This window comes from Nelumbo nucifera, chromosome 1, assembly GCF_055504915.1.
Source record: "Nelumbo nucifera cultivar China Antique chromosome 1, China Antique-T2T, whole genome shotgun sequence".
NCBI classification, from domain to species: domain Eukaryota; kingdom Viridiplantae; phylum Streptophyta; class Magnoliopsida; order Proteales; family Nelumbonaceae; genus Nelumbo; species Nelumbo nucifera.
Genome location: NC_142649.1, coordinates 164,925,225 through 164,947,571, shown reverse-complemented (window position 1 = coordinate 164,947,571; position 22,347 = coordinate 164,925,225). Strand labels below are relative to the sequence as shown.

The 22,347-nt window shown below is 38.2% G+C and overlaps 2 protein-coding genes across 2 annotated transcripts; one reads left to right on the top strand and one right to left on the bottom strand.

Annotated features, from left to right (window-relative positions):
• Positions 1 to 3,471: 3,471 nt before the first annotated feature.
• Positions 3,472 to 6,688, top strand: LOC104612449 (pentatricopeptide repeat-containing protein At2g20540-like). Its single transcript, XM_010279866.3, has 2 exons — positions 3,472 to 5,674; positions 5,962 to 6,688. The coding sequence occupies exons 1-2, from the start codon at positions 3,743 to 3,745 to the stop codon at positions 5,995 to 5,997; spliced, it is 1,968 nt and encodes a 655-aa protein (XP_010278168.2). The 5' UTR covers positions 3,472 to 3,742; the 3' UTR covers positions 5,998 to 6,688.
• A 6,037-nt stretch (positions 6,689 to 12,725) lies between these two features.
• Positions 12,726 to 14,283, bottom strand: LOC104612448 (auxin-responsive protein IAA4-like). Its single transcript, XM_010279864.3, has 4 exons — positions 13,825 to 14,283; positions 13,525 to 13,727; positions 13,331 to 13,430; positions 12,726 to 13,241 (listed from the first exon to the last, which is right to left on the bottom strand). Exons 1-4 carry the CDS (start codon positions 14,040 to 14,042, stop codon positions 13,166 to 13,168), a joined length of 597 nt encoding a protein of 198 aa, XP_010278166.1. The 5' UTR covers positions 14,043 to 14,283; the 3' UTR covers positions 12,726 to 13,165.
• Between the last annotated feature and the right edge of the window lie 8,064 nt (positions 14,284 to 22,347).

Below are 22,347 nucleotides of genomic sequence, written 5' to 3'. Positions count from 1 at the left end.
AGCTCTTTGCTAATTTAAGCATTTGAGTGCCCACCCCAGGTAAAACATCCCAAGTACTCTGATTACTACCTTCTTGCAGTTCGGCCAACTGACCTTGACAGCCAAACGTTCAAACTGTCTTCCAACAGGGAGCACTAGATCGTGCTCTATCAGTAACAATATCATCAATTTATCCCTCGGGGTGGTAGTACCATAGTGGTACAATCTTTGTCCCTCTCCAATGCCACCATTATTCGGAACAGGACTACTTGAGGCAGTTGAGAAGAGGCCTAGTGGGATTGCTATTGGAATTTCGGTGGTTTACTGATGTTGGCCGGTGTAGGGTTGCTGTGGATGGGATGGGTTGGATTCAACGGTGGAACTTCAGGGCTGCACAGATGCAAAGAGAGGTGACCATGATGAACCAAACCTCCTTTGATAAATCGATGACACCATCCCCTTCTGGAACAGTTTTATTGTCACCGAAAAGGCGGGGGTCACTGAAAAAGCTACTCCAATGGTAACACCATCCTACAACAGTTTTTCTGTCCCACAAGGGTGTTGCCCAATGATAGTAATTCTGTTGATAAATCAGTAACCCCAACACCTGAAAAGGTTTTAACGATAAATGAATACTAGTAACAAAAATGGTATTACTGTCATTTTCTCAAAATATAACAGTCACGTGGTGTGGTATGTGAGTAGATTGTGATGCAACCCTAACGATAAGGGAGTAATTAGTCAATTGTCCGAAAATTTGGAAGTACTTTCAGACAATATATAAACTGTAAGGGTAGAGTTAGTCAATTAAGTAAACATAGTTTAAGACCAAATCAAACTTAACTAATTTGAATTTGATTCAATTTGGTTTAGTTTTAAGTCTAATTTATTTCGATTCATTTCATAAAAATGACTTAATCAAAATATTGGCTAGGCTCAATTTGGAAGGAATACAAATATAAATATGTAGAGTTACAAACCTTGCATTTTACATTATTTTATATGTATTTGCACTACACATTTTTTAATTCATACTCTTTCCAAGCTGAGCCTTAGGTTCTATTTCCCAACCAATAGAATGAACACCCCCTATGTTTATACATTGTCTTAAAGTATCCCAATTTTTTTTTGACAATTGACTAATTACTTCCGTATCATCTTTGAAACCTTTTCCGGTGCCATAGTATTTTCAGTAGCTCTCTCTCAACAGATGTGGGAGTTGATGGGGCAGCAGTCATGCCGAGAAATCATTGCTTCTTCACCGGCTCCTTGCATTTAGCGTGAAACAAGGGCGAAAACAGGGGAAGATATTCGCTAATGACGACCATTCTGTCTGCAACTCTGCAACTCAAACGAGAATCGGGTGTTAATGTAAAAGAAACATTGGGCACAAAAAGCCCTCATCTCTTTTCTTCCTCATCCCACTGCTGCACAGACAATCGACCAAAATGAGTCATTGGCAATAACTTTCTTCTTCTTTGCTTGTCGACGCACTGACTGGAACCGTTGCCATTTTGAAGAATTTGAGCCAAAGTTCAGCATGAAAATAGCAATCAACGCACTGAAAATAGCCGGAAGTTCTTCTTTTCTTCTTCCGTCATATCGTCACACAAACGTAGTTCAGCCTCCTTGTTCCTGTTTCCCCCCTTCTCTAACGTTTACTTTTTTTTTGCAAGTTAGGTCGATCTCCTCCTTTATTCAACTCTCTTAGCCAAACCCCTTTCCAAAAGATAAACCTTATGCTTTGTTTTCTGGTTATTTGTTCCCTGAAATAAAAAATCTAATGACATGAGTACGTTGCAATTTTTCATTTTAGTCCGCTTCCATTCCTGATCAAAAGAGAAAATTTTTCATTTTAGTTTGTTTCCCTCATCGGTTGCACCTGGATGCTTATGACTTTGGTAGATAACTTAGAGAGAGGTTGAATTTGTTGTTGCTGCTGCTGCTTGGAATTCGGAAAATTGACGGTGGTGACGGAGGCAGAGAAAGAAAACGAAGACAAAGGCAGAGACCGAAAAGGGAGAGATGGAAACGGAAACAGAAATGGAGAAGGAGCAATATTTATTTATTTTTTGATCAATAATACTTTCATTAATTCATCAAAATAAAAGAAGAAAAACACACTTATCTTCCAAGAGTAATAAAGAATCTTAAAAAAAGAAAAGAGAAAAAAGAAAGAAAACACAGTTACAGTTTAGCCCAAAAAAGTGAATCCCTTTCTGCCCCTTGTTTATCTAAACCGTTAGTTAGGGAATTAGCCGATCTTTTAATTCAAAAGTATCTTAACTTCCATCTCCCGCACCAGCCACTTGAAAACGATATGCTTCATATTTTTTTGAAGATTTTCATGAATTTGGGTTTTATTTTGAAAATTTGAGACATAGTAAAAGGCAAACTCGACATTTTGTTTTTTCAGTAACAATGATGTCAATTGTAAGAAACATTAGGGATACCCATGTAGGAGCTATGCCAACGACACGAGTACACGTGGCGGAGCACAGTGTGCAGAGTGGACCCAATGGGGGTGTGTATAGAGCGAGCAGAGGCCGATGCGCGATGTGGGGCCAATAGTGTGGCCACACGCTTGAGATTGGATTGCATCCTGGCCGTCCGCATCCACCTACCTCCAGGCGGTCCTGAGTATAAATAGGGGGTGACCCCCAAGGTGAGCATCTGGATTCTTCACAGCTAAGAACTGCCTTGCTTCCTTTGTGGCCTCATCTGAATCTACCTACCTTAGGCTTCGGCCACATCTGATTTCACCTGTACTAACTTGATCGTCGGAGTATTCGCCTTGGGTTAGTACTCGGGGCCTCTGAAATTCTCTCTTCCTCCTCAGGTTTGACCTTTCAGCCCTCAGCCTCAGTAGACTTCGGACACATTGATCAGCCCTCAGCTCCAAAACAAATTTACCTTATTGCCCCCGACCCATCCTATGTAGCAACAAATACTTTAACACAATTTATAAACAGTAAGAGTAAAATTAGTCAATTAGCTAAACCATAAGAATAGTTTAAGATTTTTACCCTAAGTTCTTTTCAACTTTCGAGCCCAGATTGAAGCAACCTTAATTATGAAAGAAAGTTGTGATGTTCTAAGTTTGGATCCAAATTAGGTAGGCATAACATGAGCATCTAAGAAATTTTTTTTTACACCCCCATAAAATACCACCAGCCTACCCTTAGACTTTTGACGGTTGTTAGATTATTTATCAAGTACGCATTGAATGTATTTACTATAGGGATAAGTAGACTGTACAATTGTGCCATCTAGATGTCTAGATTCGGTCGGTCACTAACGAGTAATAACGGTGTTTCATATTTCTTTTGAGGTTGCGTTTGATTGCAATGCAAGTGCAAATATATACATTACATATTTATCCATTTTTTGTTCATAAATGCAAACACAGTTCACATTTTAAACAGCTTTTTTATTTATCTTGTTTGCTTGAAACGATGCAAAAGTGTGCATCCATTATTAAATGCTCCAACTATCCTCCAATACATTATCTTTGGTCAAAAGGTTAATTATCAAAAGAACAGAAGATTTATCCAAAAAATGTTAGAAATACATTTTTACTCTGATAATAATAGTATTTTACGTTATAAACAAATGCTCGCAAATGTGAAACGAGTACATAATTCGGCGTTTGTATCGCCAAAAAGGAGCCTGAATACCAAAAAAAAAAAAAAAAATTCTTTTTCTGCGCGACATGAGATTTTAAGTTTTCAACCGTACTTATACTCCTTTTTGCCGCCATGAGATGAATCACGGTCTCTCACTTCTGGTAGATAGCTGCCGAAGTATCAGATCAATAAAATCTGTCCATGCCCGTCTTCTGATAGATGGCTCGCTCTATTCGTCTGAGCTCCTTCTCAACAAAGTCCTCAGGGCCTATTCGCGCCTAGGAGACATAGAATACGCTTGTAAACTTTTCGACGGAATTCCACGACCAAATGCTTTTCTATGGACAGCCTTGATTCATGGCCATGTAGAAAATCGTCAATATAATGAAGCTTTGGGGGTTTTCCGTCGTATGCTGAGTAAGTCCGTACCACCCTTGAACTTCACTATTGCGTCCGTCCTCAAGGCTTTGTCTCGGCGAACAAGATTGAAGGATGGGGCGGTCATTCATGGGTTCGTCTTGAAATCCGGTCTGGATTCTGATCTCACCGTACAGAACTCCGTACTCGACTTTTTCTCGAGATGCGGGGAAGTAGATATCGCAAGAAGGCTATTTGATGGGATGGTCCACAGGGATATTGTTTCGTGGAATTCTATGATCAATGGCCATGTAAATAATTGCAGGATTAATGCTGCACAAGAATTATTTGACAGAATGCCAGAGAGAAATGTGATTTCATGGACAACCATGATCTGTGGGTATGTAAAACTTGGCAACATGGCGGAGGCACAGGCTGTTTTTGATAGAATGCCTGTCCGGGACTTAGCCTCATGGAATTTAATGCTTTCTGGATACGTGGATGTTGGTGACATCATGACCGCGTATCGTGTTTTTGAACAAATGCCAAATTGGGATACTGGTTCTTGGAATCTGATGATATCTGGATTCTGCAAAGCAGGGGAACTTGAATCTGCAAGAGACTTTTTCAATAGAATGCCAAAGAGAAACATCACATCATGGGCCATGATGATTGATGGCTATGCTAAAATGGGTGATATTGATAGTGCAAGGTGTTTGTTTGATCAAATGCCAGAGAGGAACCTGGTGTCTTGGTCCACCATGATTGCTGGTTATGTTAAAAATGGGCATCCACGTCAAGCGCTGGAGTTGTTTGAACAGTTTAAGGAGCAGGGCATTAAGTTGGATGAAGCTTTTATCTTGGCAATTGTATCAGCTTGCTCACAGTTAGGAACTCTAGACACAGCTGAATCTATGGTTTCCGAATATGTGCCGTCTTACTTGTCCGATTTACGTCTGGTTACGAGTTTAATAGACATGTATGCAAAATGTGGAAGCATTGAAAAGGCCTTGCAAGTGTTTAATAAGGCTTTTGGAAAGGATTTGCTTTGCTACAGCACCATGATCACAGCTTTTGCAAATCATGGAATGGGTCAAGATGCAATCAATCTGTTTGATGAGATGGTAAGGGCAAATATAGAACCCGATGGAGTAACATTTCTTGGGCTCTTGAGTGCTTGTAACCACGGGGGCCTCGTCAAGGAGGGTAGGATGTATTTTAAACAAATGACTGAAAATTTCAATATCCAGCCATCAGAAAGACATTATGCTTGTATGGTTGACCTCCTTGGTCGTGCAGGATGCCTTGATGATGCATATAACCTTATAACTAGTATGCCCATGGAACCCCATTCTGTTGTATGGGGTTCCTTCCTTGCGGCTTGTAGGGTTCACAATAATGTTGAATTGGCTGAAGTTGCAGCAAGTCAATTATTCAAGATTGAACCAGAAAACTCTGGTAATTATGTCCTTTTGTCCAATATATATGCTGCTGCTGGGAGATGGGATGATGTTGCTAAGGTGAGAGCAATGATAAGGGAACGGCGGGTCAGGAAGAACAGAGCTTCTAGCTGGATTGAGTTGGGCTCTGTAGTTCATGAGTTTGTAATGGGAGATATGTCACATATACAATCAGATAGCATTTACTTTATTTTGGATTTGCTTGTGGAAGATATGAAGATATTGGGGTATTCTTTATACTCCAACCAGGAGGTATTGTCCTCACCCTTTAGTCAATTGGTTGCAATGGAGGTTGATTAATTAACATCAACAGGGAAAATGAACATGTTGGTTGTACAATGTCAACCACAATTATGTGCACATATAGCTTCTCAGTGACTGTTAAGCACCATCAACTTGGAGATGCAATTTTCCTGATGGATAGAATATGGCTAGGGCTAAGTAGAATGAGACAGCCTTCACTTCTAATTTGATTTTGATTACTGTTGACAACAGATAATGGGATAGTAAGGTGACCTCTTCATGTATCTTGTTCACAGGTTGTCAAGGAATGCCAAATCTTGAGTTTTTCATGATATCAAGCTTCAAAGAGTTAACAATAAAGATGTTCATCTTATTCAAGAGCATTCATGGTTTCCTCTGTGCTGGTTTCCTTACAACTTTATCATCTTTTTATGATTTGAATGCGTTGAATTTGTGAACAAGAGCCATATGGTGAAGAGATTTTCTCACCCTTGTAACCACATTTACCTCACAGGTCCAGTTCAATATTTTAGAAGTTGTATGTGATTTACACCTTGAGGCTTACTTGAAGCAACAGTTTGGGAAACTTGAGGAATATCCTTGGAGGCTTAAATCTCCAAGGATTAATGATTAAGAGTTTGAGGGGCACTACCATGCCAAGAGTCACCTGATAGGGTTCTTGTTGCAAATTCATTTTTATTGTTACTACCTTGGCTATAACAGCATTCTTATCCCAACTATCTAGGTTGGCTACATGAATCCTATTCTTCCATTCTTCTTTGTTTAGGGTCATATTTTTTTTGTCATATCATTGAGGATTGTAAATCTCATATTTGTTCTTGTTTATATCTCTGAAATAATGTTCTATTTATTATGCTAACAGCTTATAATCTTATATATATATATTAATTATATGTTTTCGTATAGCTCATTTGAAGCTCTATTTCTTCTTGGGAGTTTCTGTAATGGAAGTATTTTGGAGCTACCAGCCTGCAATGTAAATTCAATGTAATTACCTTTTTACCATGTTTCGAAATAAGAATGTATAGTTCTATTACTTTTTGATCAGTTGATGACTGGACATTGTTTCTTATTAAAGATATAAAGAAATGGAAGGTAGGTTTTAATAATGATATTTTCTTTCTCCATGTGATTTTGTTTTATTTCAATTTTTTGGCATGTGATTGAATCATTAACGAATTTCTTTTCTTAGACATGCTTGTAAGTTATGTGTGCACTTTATAAGCCCTTTTTGCATTGATATTTCATTATTTTTCTAAAGTTAACACCTCATACATCTAGGTTTCTAGTATCTTGCCTTTACCCTGTACAAAACGTAGTCCCAATTAATCATTAAAAGAAGGGTAAATCCCTTAAACATCCCTTGGGTTGTCTGAAAAGGCCTTAAACCTCCTCTCAACTTTGACCTGTTCTTAAACCTCCCTTGACTTTTGGGGATAAAGGGACTTCTTACAGACCCCTTCCATTACTTTTTAAGTGGACATGAACATTAAATGTCTATTATGCCCATACTAATTCCTCCTATCAAGTTAGTAGATTTTTCCTAATTCCAACTTCACCCTTAGACTGTTAATACGAGAAAATATGTTTAGTATTTCATTTTTTTACTATTAAACATGTTTTTGGGTAAAGAGAGGTTTAAGGATGTTTTATTTTTTTGGTTAATGGTTTAAGGGTATTTTACATAAGGGCAAAATTGCCAATATAATTTGTTAAATCCATGACATCAGCAGTTGCCTTTAGATTTCTAATGGTAAAGCACCGGAAGGGGTATATAAGTCCCTTTATCTCCAAAGGTCGGGGGAGGTCTAAGGACAGGTCAAAGTTGAGGGGAGGTTTAAGACCTTTTCAGAAAACCCAGGGGAGGTTTAAGGGATTTACCCTTAAAAGAAAGGTAAACTAGCTAGCAAAATAAAGAAGGTTGTGTCTATTTATTGTTGAGGTTTGGACAATTTAAATTTTAGTAGTTGGAATTTGTTTACATGCATGTTATACTAATTTTGGATGCCATCTATTGACTATCTGATCATTAAGTCACTTTTAGTAGTATGCATAAATAATAGGGAGAATGACTATTCAGCCCACCGTCAGAATCCTTAGCCCCACCATACAATTGTGGTAGGTGCCAGCTTGGAATTGATGCCAATACATGGGCGGGTATTGGTGTTTAGGTTGGGGGTGTTTGACATTTTGAATTGTTGTAGGTTTGTAGTAGAATTCAGAATTCTACAGTGGGGTGCAGTGTACTTTTCTGTAAATAAAAACATGTATTAGTATTTCTCAACCATACTGGACGTTACATGTACTAGAATTCTACAGGAAGGTTGGGCGAAATTTCAAAAAATCTCTTCCATGTGGGAATCACATTCCCTATTTTAGAAAACTGCACTTTCAATGATCAATCTTGAAACTAAACCAGACCAGATCTGAAACCAAAAGGTAGGAGAGGGATATACCTGATACGGAGTAACAGTAACTCCCAACGAAGGTGTTCACACCCAAGGAGAAAACCAAAGACTGCTCCCACTGAAGATGACACAGTGTGAGGTGGAGCAGAATCAACAGGATGACTCTTCAGCAAGAACCAAATTCTTTAGCAAGAATTTGGTGGAAGGCTGGTGAGCACGACTTCAGATTACCTTTTCTACCAAAAGGTAATATCAAAAACCTTTCTTGATCACTCCCACAGATGGAGATCGAACTGACAGGGACGACAAGAGCAGGAAAGAGCAGAAGAGAGGAGCAGTCAAACTGTAGGTTCTTCTCTCTTTGTAATCTATGAACTGAATGTTGTGTTTTGGAAGTTCTCCCTGCTCCTCTATTTATAGCCTTTAGAGAGAGCATCTCCTAATTTCATTAGGAGTTTCCTAATCCAAATCTTGTATTTGGATGTGGACTCTCTTAAGAGATAAGGATAATCCCTTATCTTATCTGCAGATAAAGATCAACCTTCCTAATCAAATTAGGAGTTTCTTGATCCAAATCTTTATTTGGATCTGGACTCTCTGAGTGGATAGGGATAATCCCTTATCCTATCTGCTGATCTAAATCCCAGAACCGCCCCCTTTTAATTAATCTCATTAAGCCAGTTCGAATTGGGCTTTAGGCCCATTAAGTCTATCTGCTCACTAGCCTCTCAATCTGCTGCCCAGTTGGTTATACTTGTATGGCATGGGACCCAAACATTGATCTACACATCAACCACATGGGTTCAGCCCAGCCTCTGTTACAAAGCCTGGCCGAATTCACTGTAGGAGATAGTGAACCCCTAAGTCCATCACCATGGGCTCTTAATGGGCCAAACATTTACACTAAATGGTCATTGGGTCAAGTCACCTTATAAAAACCCAAGGACTGTGGGCGGATACAAGATTAACCCATCAGGTATTACCCTCAATGGTCTTATACTTAACCTCTCAGCCCATAATGATCAAACACTGCCCGACAAGAGAAGACTTCTCCCTTGGCTGCAAGGTTCAGTGCTACATTCTCTACTCACATGGATCCCGGGAATTAAAACCTTTTGCAAACATTTTGAAACCATAATATATATTTATATAAATATATTTTACAAAACAAATTTCAACGGTTGAAATCGATTGTCGATAGTTTTGGTTTCCATCAGAGAAAGTGCATCCCTGATCATTCACTTTGTCCAACAAAGTGGTTGATCCTGTCACTATGATCACCCACTCAGATGAATTCTCGAACTGTCCCAACATACCCAGGTTGACCCCCTCTAAGGATCTCACTGATTGGCATATCAAAGACAGCCCAATCCGACACCTAGTGCAGTACCATAGTTGAGTTTAGGGGTCAGGTGTAACATTCCAGTTTTGCCCATCTATCTTCAAGGTCCAGGGCAATATTGGAATTTTGGTCCGGTTAAGGGTTTCAAGAAAACCCACATTGCATGTACCTCAGGTCTCACCCTGACAGCTGAGACAAGCCACTCCAACCAACTTGGTGGCACATTAGTGTCAGCCTTGGCAGGATAAATCTCCCTAGATCTATCCAACAACTGTGAAGATTCTAAACTAACACGAGTCTCATATGTGTCCAGTTTAAGGGTATTACACAGAAACACACTATAATAACATGAATCAAATATGTACTTTATTCATTTACATTAAATGTCATAATGTACATCATTCTGATTGGAGCTAAGGGCATACACTATCTAACACATTTTTCCTATGGCCTGTTTCTATTATTCTCCCAAAAGGTTCCATTACCTTTAGAAACCTCCTAAATTTAATTATCATGTAGCATTCTCACATATGACATTACTATCTATACTGCTATTTTTAGTTGGGTTTTCATACATGAATCTGGGTTCCAAACTGGTCCTAACTTACCCAACTGCCCCAAACCCACTAAAAACTAATTGTGCCCAGCCTAATTGTCCTTTCTCACAGAGAAAAGGGTGCGGTTTGTTGATTGGTTAGCTCTATAATGTCAATGATTTTTATAATTAGATAACCAGTCACATTTGGTATCTAAGCTTCTTGAATTCTGTTTTCTTTTGATTGAGCAATGTTCCCCTCATATTTTCTTCACTATAGATGAAAAAAAGAGTAATGAAATGTACGGAAAAATGAAATACTGGAAATTCTGTTGTATAGTGAGGAGTTTGATTTAAAAACATCATACTTGAAAAGAACGGAAAAAAGTGTTTTGTGTTTGTTAGGTTTTGGTAAAATTGGGAATGAAAATCTATCATACTTTATAGATAAATATATTTAGTTTATAGAATACTTGCACTTATATATACGTCTATATTATTTATCCAAAATAAAAAAAAATTATTGATATTTTACTGATAAATATATCCATAATATTTGTGTTTTCACCTTTTTTCACAGTTTATTTCTTTTCCACATTTTTTGGATTACAAAAATGCTAAATTCTTTTTTTCTTAAAAGAATTTATTCATGCGCATATATGATATGCATATTAGATGCAAACTTTCTAGCTATGTTGCTTTCCAGAGTTCTAGAACCTCAAGATTCAAATTAGGGAAGCCTACTCACTTTGACCATTATTAGACTTGTGCACAGGAATAACACTAGCATTTCTCTTCATTCAAGCCACCCTCATATCACTAACATTTATTAGACAGACAAGAGCTTTGAAATTGTATCTCATAAATATTATTCATTACTATTACTAAAGTTTTCTGTACCTTCTGATTCATCCATGAATTTTTGGAGAACAAAAAACATATTTTAATGACCCACTATACCTCACAAAGATGAGAATTTAACTCAATTATTCATCAGTCCGATTTGTATTTCACGGGTCTTTCATTTACAGCTCTGGACTGTGCTGACCTTGAAGTCCTCTCAGCATTCAATCTTGATCATAACTCTAAGGGCAAAGTCAAAATTGTCCCTTTGTAAAGTGTGGACTGTGGACTCTGCAGGCACCACAGAACATGTAGGGTCTGGTTGGTTAGACTCATTTTTCATATTACTGTCAAAGAAAGAACCTTTTTCCTGTTAGGGGACAAACGGGGTCGTGCCATCATGTATTGTCTGGTTAGTTAAGCTCAGTCTTCTTAAAAGCCTTCATTTAAGAGCCCTTATACAGGTTAAAATGTTTAAACCTATCAATGAAAATCAAGTTCTGAGAAAAAAAATTCTGTCTGAGTGCTGCTAATTTGCATCTCTGAGTAGTATGAGCTTAGAAGAGCTAGAAGATCTTGAGTAGGTGAGCTATTCATGTCCAACCAATAAGTTTGAGCATCTGTTCATAACTTTCATAGTGACCATTACAGTGCTAAAGATGACACTTCCATGACAATTTACAGTTCTCTCTTTTGCAGCAACAGCACTTATCAACTTTTATGCATTGGTTTGTTGTTTGTTGAGATATTGCATTCTAATTGATACATTCTGAAGGAACTAAAATAACATCTTATTGTTGCTAATAAAAATGACCTTTAGGCCACTTTGCTATGGCTCATGGCAGGAGCTTTCCTTGACCAATATCCGAGTTTGGTTGGATGATCATAGATATACAAATCAATCATATCTCAATGGATAGAAGGTTATGGTGGTGTCAACTATAATGTGAATTGGTTTTGTGGTCAGATTTATTAGATGGTGTCAAGTTTTAGACACAGAAATATTAATTGAAAAATACCATAAATGACAGATCGGCTTTTTGGACTGGAATTAGATTCAGAAGTGACATCTTAGGAGGAACCTACCACAATTGTTCATAACTCGTGACCCTCTCTCTCTACCACATGCATCATGTGAAGTTGTCTGCTACTCTGATTTGCTGTTAGCTGCATTAGTTTCAACTCTTTCTTTCTGGGAACTTGCGCCAAACTCAGCTGGAGAAAATGACTAAAGGTTAAACTGATCTCAGATTATAATCGGCATAAAAAACAGGAAACAAATTAACTGATCTGACGTGAAAACAGTCAGCAAGGAGAAACTCCAGAAGAAATCAGAGATCTGATATGGGTGAAGATCCATTATGTGTTTTACACTGATAACTATGCCTAGTTATTTAGCGAAATGCTCTGTGTTCAATCTTGATTGATCTGAGAATGGTTTTCACCAAGAATCACTCTGATGTCCAAAATGATACTATCTGTGTCGACCCCGTCAGCTCATCTTTTCATCATCACCATAAAACCCTATCCATGGAAGATAAACTGGTAAAATTTGGGATCAGAACCCTAGAGGGCTAGGAGGGAGACAGCATATCCATAAAGCCAGAGTGAATGATCCTACCGCCAACCTAACCATGTTGGGACTTATCTTGCTTAATCAGTCATTAAATATTGAACCATTTGGTTAACTTGGTTGGATTCAGTGGTTCAACTGGTTTGACATTGGCAACCCAGCCAGGTTATCAACCCTAAGTTTGATAAATCTTCCATGTCAACCGCTGGATATTTTTACCATTAAACAGATGAAGAAATAATTGTAATAATATGGTTACTGTAACTCAAACTCCCCTTATTCCGCGTTTATTTTATTTTTCAATTTCAATCCCCACACTATAATGCTTATACATTGTATTCAAGCTTATATCTTTTTCAACAATAACAATAATAGAAACCATAAAAAAAATTAATAATAATAATACAATAACCAAAACTTGGGAGAAAGATGTAAATTCCTTTTTCCTTTATACACAGTTGCATTGATAGCAAGATTCTATCTCTGTATGTAGTCTCGGTCTTGGATGACTATAAGAAAAAACATTACAAAGGCTCAAAAGGAGCCAAAGAGCTTGTTTCACAAATCTAATATAAAAGCAGAAAAGTATAATCTGGCGAGCTTCTTTTTTCCATTGTTTTTCCTGTTTGGCACCTCTTGATCCATCTTCAGAAAACACATCAGAGAGATCCACATCCAAATTTGATTCTTGGAGAACCCAAGCTGAAAGATCTGTTTTCATGGGAGGCATATCTGTTTCTCATCTCCAAATCCTGTGGTTTGTTTTGGCTGGTGGGTTTTATACATAAGATCCCAAACCTCTAGCTTCTGATCCTTTCATGATTCTCAGCCTCTTGCATGAGGAGATGAACATTCTGCAATAAAAACAAATAACTTAAATGAGTTTATTGCTTGACCGTTTGATATTCTGTGTGTGTATGAGAGAGAGAGAGAGAGAACTTACTCCCATGGAACATCTCCAACCAGCATCCAGTCACCATCTTTGTCCTCGTAGGTAGGTGCATAGTCTGATCCATTGTAACCTTCCCTCTCTGAGTATTGACCTGATGTAAAAAAGCAAAACCATGATCAAGAACATGTCTACAGACGTATCATTCATTATCTCTTCATCTTCATCATCATGGATATAAGTCTTACCGATGGTGAATTTGAACATGTTCTCCAAGGCCTTGAGGAGCTCAGGATAGCCTTTGTAGCTCTTGAGGTCAATCTTCCTCAGGTAAGGAGCTCCATCCATGCTTACTTTCACGTAAATTCCAGCAGCCTCGGCCTCCGTCTTCTTTGGTTGGAAGCTGTTCTTCCTGTAGGATCGGATTGGTGGCCACCCAACCACTTGAGCCCTGTCAATTAATTCACATCCCCGTCAGTCCATCGGCTCCTGATATAGATCTAATATGCTTCTAATGTTTTAACAAGAAGGTATCAGAGAGGACTTACTTGGCTGCAGGCGCAGTTTCTGTGTCATCATTTCTGGCATCAGACGTGCCCGAGTTGCTCTTCGACCTGCACTCCTCTGTAGTCTCGGACAAGGTCCTTTTGTTGCTCCTAACACCAGACGGTGTTTGTTTATCAGAATCATCTGTTCCCGGCAGCCCAAGTCTAAGCTCGGTAGCCTTGAGGTTGAGATCGTTCTCGTAAGTCACCGTTCTTTCCATTTTCCGAGCCGATCGTTGAAAAAACAATTGCTTGACTTGAGACAAACCCAAAATACCAACCACCCTGAACTTCCGATTGCTTTTCTCGTCAAACCAACGAATACCACCTTGCTCAAAAGCCGTGTAGAGGGCGTACAAGAGAGATGGAGGTAAGACTCCAGCGATCTTTCCGGTTAAATTTTCCTGTTTTCCGGTTGAGGTCGGTGGAGAAGAACCGTGTTGATGAATGATGGGGGAGGTTGTAAATGCAAAGGTATTATATAGATGGATACCAACAAGGGATGGACAACCTCTGCCTCCATGGACTCAATCTCTATTCCTCTCTCAGAGGCACGAAGGTGGGACATTGACAGCGAGGTTGTCGGTCTCATGAGCTACAGCTCTGAGGTGGCTGTCCCTACAGTGAGGAGACAAGGGTTGGACAAGCACAGCCGCCCATATGGAAGACTAAGCCGGACGGGACGGCCAAGATGCGTCTTAGGGGGCGTCGGAGTGAAACCAGGAGCGTCGGATCACGAGGAGGAGAGAGAAGCAGCCCATGTGGATGGGACCCATATCATGTCGTTGATGGCCATGACATGCCCATGTGCCATGTGAGTTGAAAAAGTCGGAACCTACTGATTTTCTCTCTTTACATTTATGATGAATGGATGGATGAATGAATGAATGAATGGATGGATGAATGAGGGGAAAGCACATGACATGTGGGATGTCATGTTAACATGGTTTCACTTCACCCCATTTCCGCTTACAGCATTTTTTTTCCTCGAAATTCAGGTATTGGGCAGCCAAATTACAGTACATGTATCACAGTTGATATACAGATCCTGTGCAAAAACCATGGAATTGGAATCTTTTGTTCTTGGGACCTGAGATAATATTAATTAATTTATCCTTAAAATATTCTAAGATTAAAACGAATCTATTCGAATCGTCCTTTGATATGCATGGAACCATGTTAATACTAATTTTTTATGAATACCCAACTGCTAAATTTGCTCAGTTCTGTTAATGGGTTACATTGCTTGGTATCTGTCTGCATTTTCTTTTCTTTTCTTTGAATGGACAATGAGCAAGCAACATTTTTTTTTTGTGTGTGTGTTTGTGTGATTAAGAGTGCAACTTGCATCGAGTTGGGTAAGAAATTTGTTAAATTGTGAATGGGTCTGTGTCAATGTAGTTGAAATTCTTCTAATCGCGGGCAGTCTAACTTGCAACCCTACAGGTGTTGCAGCTTTGTCCCCATAAGGATGGTTGTTATATTCTAGATCCAGTTAGTAGAGTTAGTGGGATTAGTAGTAGCAGAGATGCAAAGGGATGTAGTCTTGTTCAGTGACCAACTGAACTGCTGGGTCGTCCACATGACTTAGTGATTAACAATCATTTATTTTGTTAGAAGATATGACTATAAATTGATTGTATTGGAAGAATAGGAAAACAATTTGGGTCAAAAAGCTTTATTGAATAAGTATGTATCATATTAGCTTGTTTATTTATTTATATTTTTTTATCATTCCAATTACCAACATTTACATTCAATCTAATTAACATTTTTAATGGCCTGAACTAGCTCCATCTGAAGATTTATCTTTCAATTGAATTCTGGTGTTTTAGTCTGTAATTTTCTTTTCCAGAGAAAAGAATGGAAGAATATGATTCATGTAATTGGACCCATCTAGATAAGGATGATAGATGATGATAGTAATGACGTTATTATAAGATGTTCTTTCTTGTGACAGGGTCGGAGTTGGAGAAAAATAAGGCATGAGATGAGATCAGTCAAATTTGATGTAAACCCAAACCACGTGTGTTTGGATGTACGTGCAGGTGAATACAGATATATGTTGTTTGAAGGGAAAGGAGGTAGCGTTGGGGTAAATGCAGGTCAGGTCAGGTCAGGTGGTCTTGATTCACCGGACTGACTTGGGAGTTGAGTTGGGACCATGCCGATTACTGAATCGTTTGAACTTTATAAGGTTTAAAGGGGTATTTTGGCAAACGCATGATAGACATGGAAAAGTAAAGGCGTTACGCGTGTAGCTCAATTATTGGAGACGTGTGAGGGCATTCTCGTCTATAGCCGTACTCCTCGCCCGTCAGCGCTGTCATGCTCTGTCCGGATGAAACGATGGTGTGGTGTATGTGTGTGTGGAGACAAAAATCTTGGCAGACTAAAATCATGAATCATGAGGCCCGTGCACTGTGCACAACAGATGGACCGGTCTACCCTCTATCTCTGTGTGTGTACCGCCACAGGCTGTCTGGCTGATGATGGGATGGACAGTGCATCCAAGCCATTCGGATGAGACACAACTATAGACTTCTATTTAGCTTTTTTACCTAGGTCGATTTGAGAAAGTCAAACAATTGATGTTGGACCTGTTCAACCGTCGGATTGGTATCAGATGGATTATGCCCAAGGGGGCATATATAGCACAGACCCGGACCCTGGCTCAGCCTGCATTCCGGACCAGACTGGGCCGGGCTTCTGGTCTGGTCTTGATCCTTCTTCAACCTTGGGTGTGAATGAATGATTCATTCCTTCTGAACCAGAATTGACAGGCTTGGATCAACTCGAATGGTTGAACCGGTTACTCAAGGATGAAGGATCTTTCTATGTATCAGTTATTTGATGGTTCTCACAGTCAAGACAATCTAATAACCCGCTAGCTTGATCAGTAAATGAACGATTCCATGACCCAGCGAGCAATCCAGTTCTGAAAGACTTTATAGGACTTTAGCTCAGTGTTGTCAGAATCAGAATGGACCGGATGGTTGAACTGGTGCCGGTCCTGGTTAACGGTTAAAACTGTGACTCAATAAGCTTTTTGGTTTTTTATCCGGTCCGACTCTAGGCCAAGACAAATGGCTACTGTTGCAAAGCGGGAGGTTTGGTAATTAAGGCTCCATTGGATAAACTTCCGCTTAGCTTCGGCCCGAACCCAGAAGGCCCATAATACTTCAACCCACAAAGCACAAATATAGAGTTTTTGTAATTTGGGCTTTGAAAGTACAAATTCTGAAGCCTATCCAAACAGAACCTAATTCTAGCTAAACTCTGGAGTTTCTAGATGATGGTTATTCCTAATTCAGCCACTTGGAGGGACCATCTGAATTGGCCATGTGTTCACTTCTCCAATCCATACTGAAGTGGTTTGAAGGTTAAGGGAAACGTGGGCTCTATACTCCTACCACCTCTGCCTTTATGTCTGAAGATCATGTTGCAGGTGGAACTGGCTTGATTAACTAAGTTTCTTAATAAATTTCTCAGATAATTCCATCAACATGCTTTCTTTTTTTTTTTTTTTAATTTTCTTATATTATAATTACAATTTGCTTATTAATTATCAGATAATAAAATGGGGATATGACCTAACTCTCATTCATTATTATTATTATTATTATTTTTTTTTTGCTGTTGAACCAATTAGCTTCCCCCAAAACTTGGTAAACATACCCAACTCTTCTTAATTCTTCCTTTATTATAAATCCACCACCTCCTTTTTTTGTACCTTAATTTAGATTAGAGTCACAAGGAAAACCACCTACTCTCCTTGGTCCTTTAGTGTTTTTTATATTTTAATCCCATAATTCAAGCTTAATTAATTTGTGATTAAATGATTGCTTTGATAAAGAAACAAAGATTCTTCAAGTTTTTCTTATTTCCAAATCCACTTTCTCCCATTCTTTTTTCTATAAAATATGAAGTGGATTAAAGAAAAATCAAGTGGTGAGGAGGAATCTTTAGGGCTTGTTTGCATTTATTTATAAAATCTTTTAGTCTTGACATATATATACATACATAGAGCTAACTTCTTAACATGTTCAATTTACTTTTGTTTACAAAGTTGATGACTTGATGTGATCAGTGAAGTAATAAACTACAGGCTAAGAGGCGTATACATATCAAGATCATGATTGAAAGATCTTATCTTTACATATTAAATGCAACCGACCAGTTTTGTTTAGCTCTCTAATGCTTCTTTGATATTCCCATCAATCTTATTAATGAACTTCACAATGTTGTTCAACAAACAGAAAATTCTCAGGGTGGTCCATCCATGCCAAGATCTAGCTATAACCGTATCAATCAATTATTCGAAGCAGACTAAAGGAATATTGGGTGGTCAGAATTTCACTGAGCTGGCAAATATTCATCAAGTAGAGTGGACCACTAAATCTTCACTACCCCAAATAGTCTTCCAAGTTGAAGTACCTAGTTTAGGATCTCAACTATTCTATGTATAGAGTACTTGCACTGGTTTCAGGGGCACAGATGAATAATTAAGAGGGTGTTTGACAATATGGTTGGTTTTGTTTTCTCGATCGAGTATCCTCTAAAACAATGTGGTTTCTTTAGGCTGTGTTTGGTTTAATAGAAAATCACAAAGTCAATTAACAACTTTTGTGAAATTCTTGATGAAATGCTTCCCTCAACTCTCTGTTAATTTCTCTATTTCTCTTTTGAACCAAAAAAAAAAAAAAACATCCCAGGAAGAGTTTGACAAAAGCTTTAATGCTAGCTGACGATCGACCTAACACAACCCTCCTTCTTTATCTACGCTTAGGCTTGGGACCAAGAAAGATACTAAGACAAGCTCACACTAGCAAATATAGTTTCGGATTAATTAACTCTTTACATTACCGACATTTGATTCGTTAATATTGGGTATCGAAGACAATGATACATAACAAATCATCAGCAATTGGTGCTGCTTCAGCTCAATTTGCTTATTACATCTGTATTTATCAACCCTCAAGAACCCAGTTGGCTGTGACATAACTAATCGGAGAAGTTCCAGCCAATACTCCAATTGGCATGGATGGTGCGGAGTTTATTGACCTCCTGCTAGTCCCTTTGCCATAAATTAAACTTTGGTTTCATGGAGGACTTAAATCGACTGTGACTTGTGTTCTCTGGCCTTAAGACTGCAGTTAATGCAAGAAGAAAATGTAATTAATAATTTATAACCTTCTCAAAATTTAGAAGTAATTAGCTAGGCTTAGGCATCATACATGAATAATCATGTCCCCCCCCGGTTAATTGACGACAGAGATAAGCATGAAATTAAATTCAGCCAAGTAACCTAATGATCCATCTAGTTGAACCACTGAACCTTTTGATTGATCACTAGGTGGATTCAGATTGATTATAGGATTTCAAATATGATTTGAATTTAAAGTTTCAATAATCGGATCATATATATATTAAAATGGTGGAAAAAATACAAGTCAATGGAATGGATTGAAACACCCCTCAGATGACAAATTGTAATTGAAGTCCCAATCAACAAAGACTTTTTCTTTAGATAGAAATGAGTTTTGAATTAGGGTTTCTAATTTTAACTTTGTATTAAAGTTTGGCTTTATGCAGGAATTGGGGAGTTGCCATTAATCATGATAATCAAGTTTTGGTTAGTGACAAGCTAAGGATATTTCTAATATCATGCTAAATTGTTGTTTTAAGGAACATAACAGGCTAAAACGGACATGGGTTGAAGTAGTAAAAAATGATTGTTTAAGACCAATAATTTATCTATGGATATGACAGAATAGGATTCATGTAATCAACCCCATATAATTGAGACAAGGCTTATATGAAGATGATATATATTAAGTGGCGGTTTGGAGGCCAAGTAAAAGAAGGTATCAACTTGCACGACCGTGTCTCCGTACCTGACTAGTATTGGTTGAGTTTGTTTTGAAGGGGGTTGGGTCCTAAACACAATATAGGGTTATGCACACGAACACAATCATAAAGCTTCTGTCTATCATCACAAAAAGGAAGAATAGTGGACAAATTAGGAGTCACAGTGTGACACATCTCACTTCTTTTGAATCCTTGGGTTCTTTTCTGAATCCAATTCATCTTGTAAGGAGTAAGGACCACAGACACAGGGGTCCACCATCTTCGCTGGACTCATGTACTCCAATCCTTCAATGGAAATTGGACCACATCGTGAGTTTTAAGTGCTTGACTAGGGGTGCCCCCACACCTATAGTCTAGCCATCTAATTCCCCTCTTTTACATCATAATACTGTGGACCCTTTTCTATTTTGGACTGATGGGCACCCATGTTGTACCTTTAATTACATGAATAAACATTATAGATACGGCCTTGTTCTCGTCTTCGTTGTCTTCGTCGTCTTCTTGTTCTTCTTCTTTTCCATCCTCTTTTAGTGGCCCTTATTGTCAATTTTTTCTCAAGTTGAATATTCATTCGAGCATGAATTTGGGTAAAACAACAACCCTAAATCGTAACAAATCAATGCGCATTTACGCATTTTTTTACATTCTTTTGTTGTTGTTTTTTTCCGAACTCTTTTAAATGTTTGGTAGGTAAGAAGAAGACAATCTATCAATTTATATATATATATATATATATATATATATATGTATATATATTCATGATCTTAATGTCATGACAATCAAATCTTGTTGGGAAGGGATGCATGAGGTTGATGATGACAACTCATGGTTGAGAAATTGCTAACAATGACATAGCTAATTATCAGTATCATTATCTTCATGAATCACCATTGAGCCATTTGTGGTTCTGAAATTTAGATCAAGAAGCTCAATATCTCTCCAGGATATATGCTTATATATTTACTCTAATATTTGCTAGATATGAGATGCATTGCTATATATGCCTTGTTTGGATGCCACTTACAATGAAATAATCTTATTATATGTTCGTTCATTACATTTTTGCTAGGCAAATGAAGGGGCTTAATCCTATTGGCCCCTTCTAAAATGAATCCATTGGAGTTATAAGACAAACCCATTTTTTTTTTTTTTACTTTTACAATTATAAAACAATAAAAATGAATTAATGAAATGATTTTCTTTCAAATGTACTGAGATCAGAATGGACTGTGGAACAAGTGTAGCAACTATTCAAAAATTCCTGTCCTTATCAATCACAAGCAAATCACGTGCATAATGGAAAGGTAGCACGTACACGTACTAGAAGGTACCACTGTCCACTGAATATTAAAGGGGATCCTCTAGAAAGATTACTCCGAGTCTGAAGAGAAGAGAAGAGGAGAGGACTGATTAGCTGGCTTTATTATCAGCGCACAGTACAAAACGAACTGTACATTTCTCTAAGCTCCATGATTTGAGAGAACTGCAGAAAGGGTACCCTACGAATTTAGGGCACCTCCTGGAAGGGTATGGTGCCAAACACTTGAAGACATAAACAAGGATAAGGTGGTCAATTTGTGTAATTAATGGCTTGAAAACAAGTGAATCCAGAGAGAGGGAGAACCCAATCAATGTACACGTGTGGTGTTTGGATGTTGATGGTGAGGTAGATGTGGGGCCGATACCCACACGGGAGGGGTGGCTGCCTCCCTCTTGTTTGGAGTGGAAGCAATGTCCCAATCCAATCCTACTTTCGTTGCTGCTTCGTTGGCAGATTTTGGAGAATAATAAATTCAAACCATGCGGCCTGCTGGCCATCCATGTCCATGCATTATTACCCCATAATAATGATGATATTAACATGGTTTTCAGAGGTGGGCCCTGCCTTTGAACTGCTTCTATTAATATGGACCCCACTTTTCCTATAGCCCCAACTCTAGAAATCTTGGGTGTGGAACTAAATAGTGTTTTTACATGTAAAATCATTTTCAAATTTGTAAAATAGTGGAAAAAGTTTTCGGGGGTGAAATTTCAAATTTGTATATAATGTATTATAGCTCATTTTTGCAGTAAAAGATTAAAAATTTTGTTTTCTTTGCCATTTACAATTTTACAGAAACAAAGATAGATAGGTTAAAAGAATGATGAAAATAAATAATAGTTGAAATATTTTTGCTGAAAAAATTGCTGTCCATCAAAATTGCTTATTAATGGCAGTTTTTACAGGTGTGGCCCCACCATTTTATCAAGCCATGAGATATCAAAATTCAACCAGTGTGGACTAAACCTAAGAGATCACCTGGACTGATCCCCTCCCACCACCCAGCCCACCCTACTTGTCTGGTGTTCAAATGGGTTGTCCAACTATAATTCTGGTCCACCAGACCAATTGGGTAAAGCCTTTTAAGACTGAAAAAGAAGTTAAACGACAGGGACAACAATATGCAATATTACTTCAGATTCAAATGAATGGTTGCCATGGTTCTTGACCAAGTAAGCAGTTTTGATAATCAGGGGTCGTTTGGGCTTGAACCCCAACTGTCTCTGCAACTGATATTGGCTAGTCCAACCTGGTTTTTAAAACATTGTTTGGAAGGCATAGATTTCAATAATGGACATGTACCACCAATCTATGTTCCTCTTGGATAAGCTATA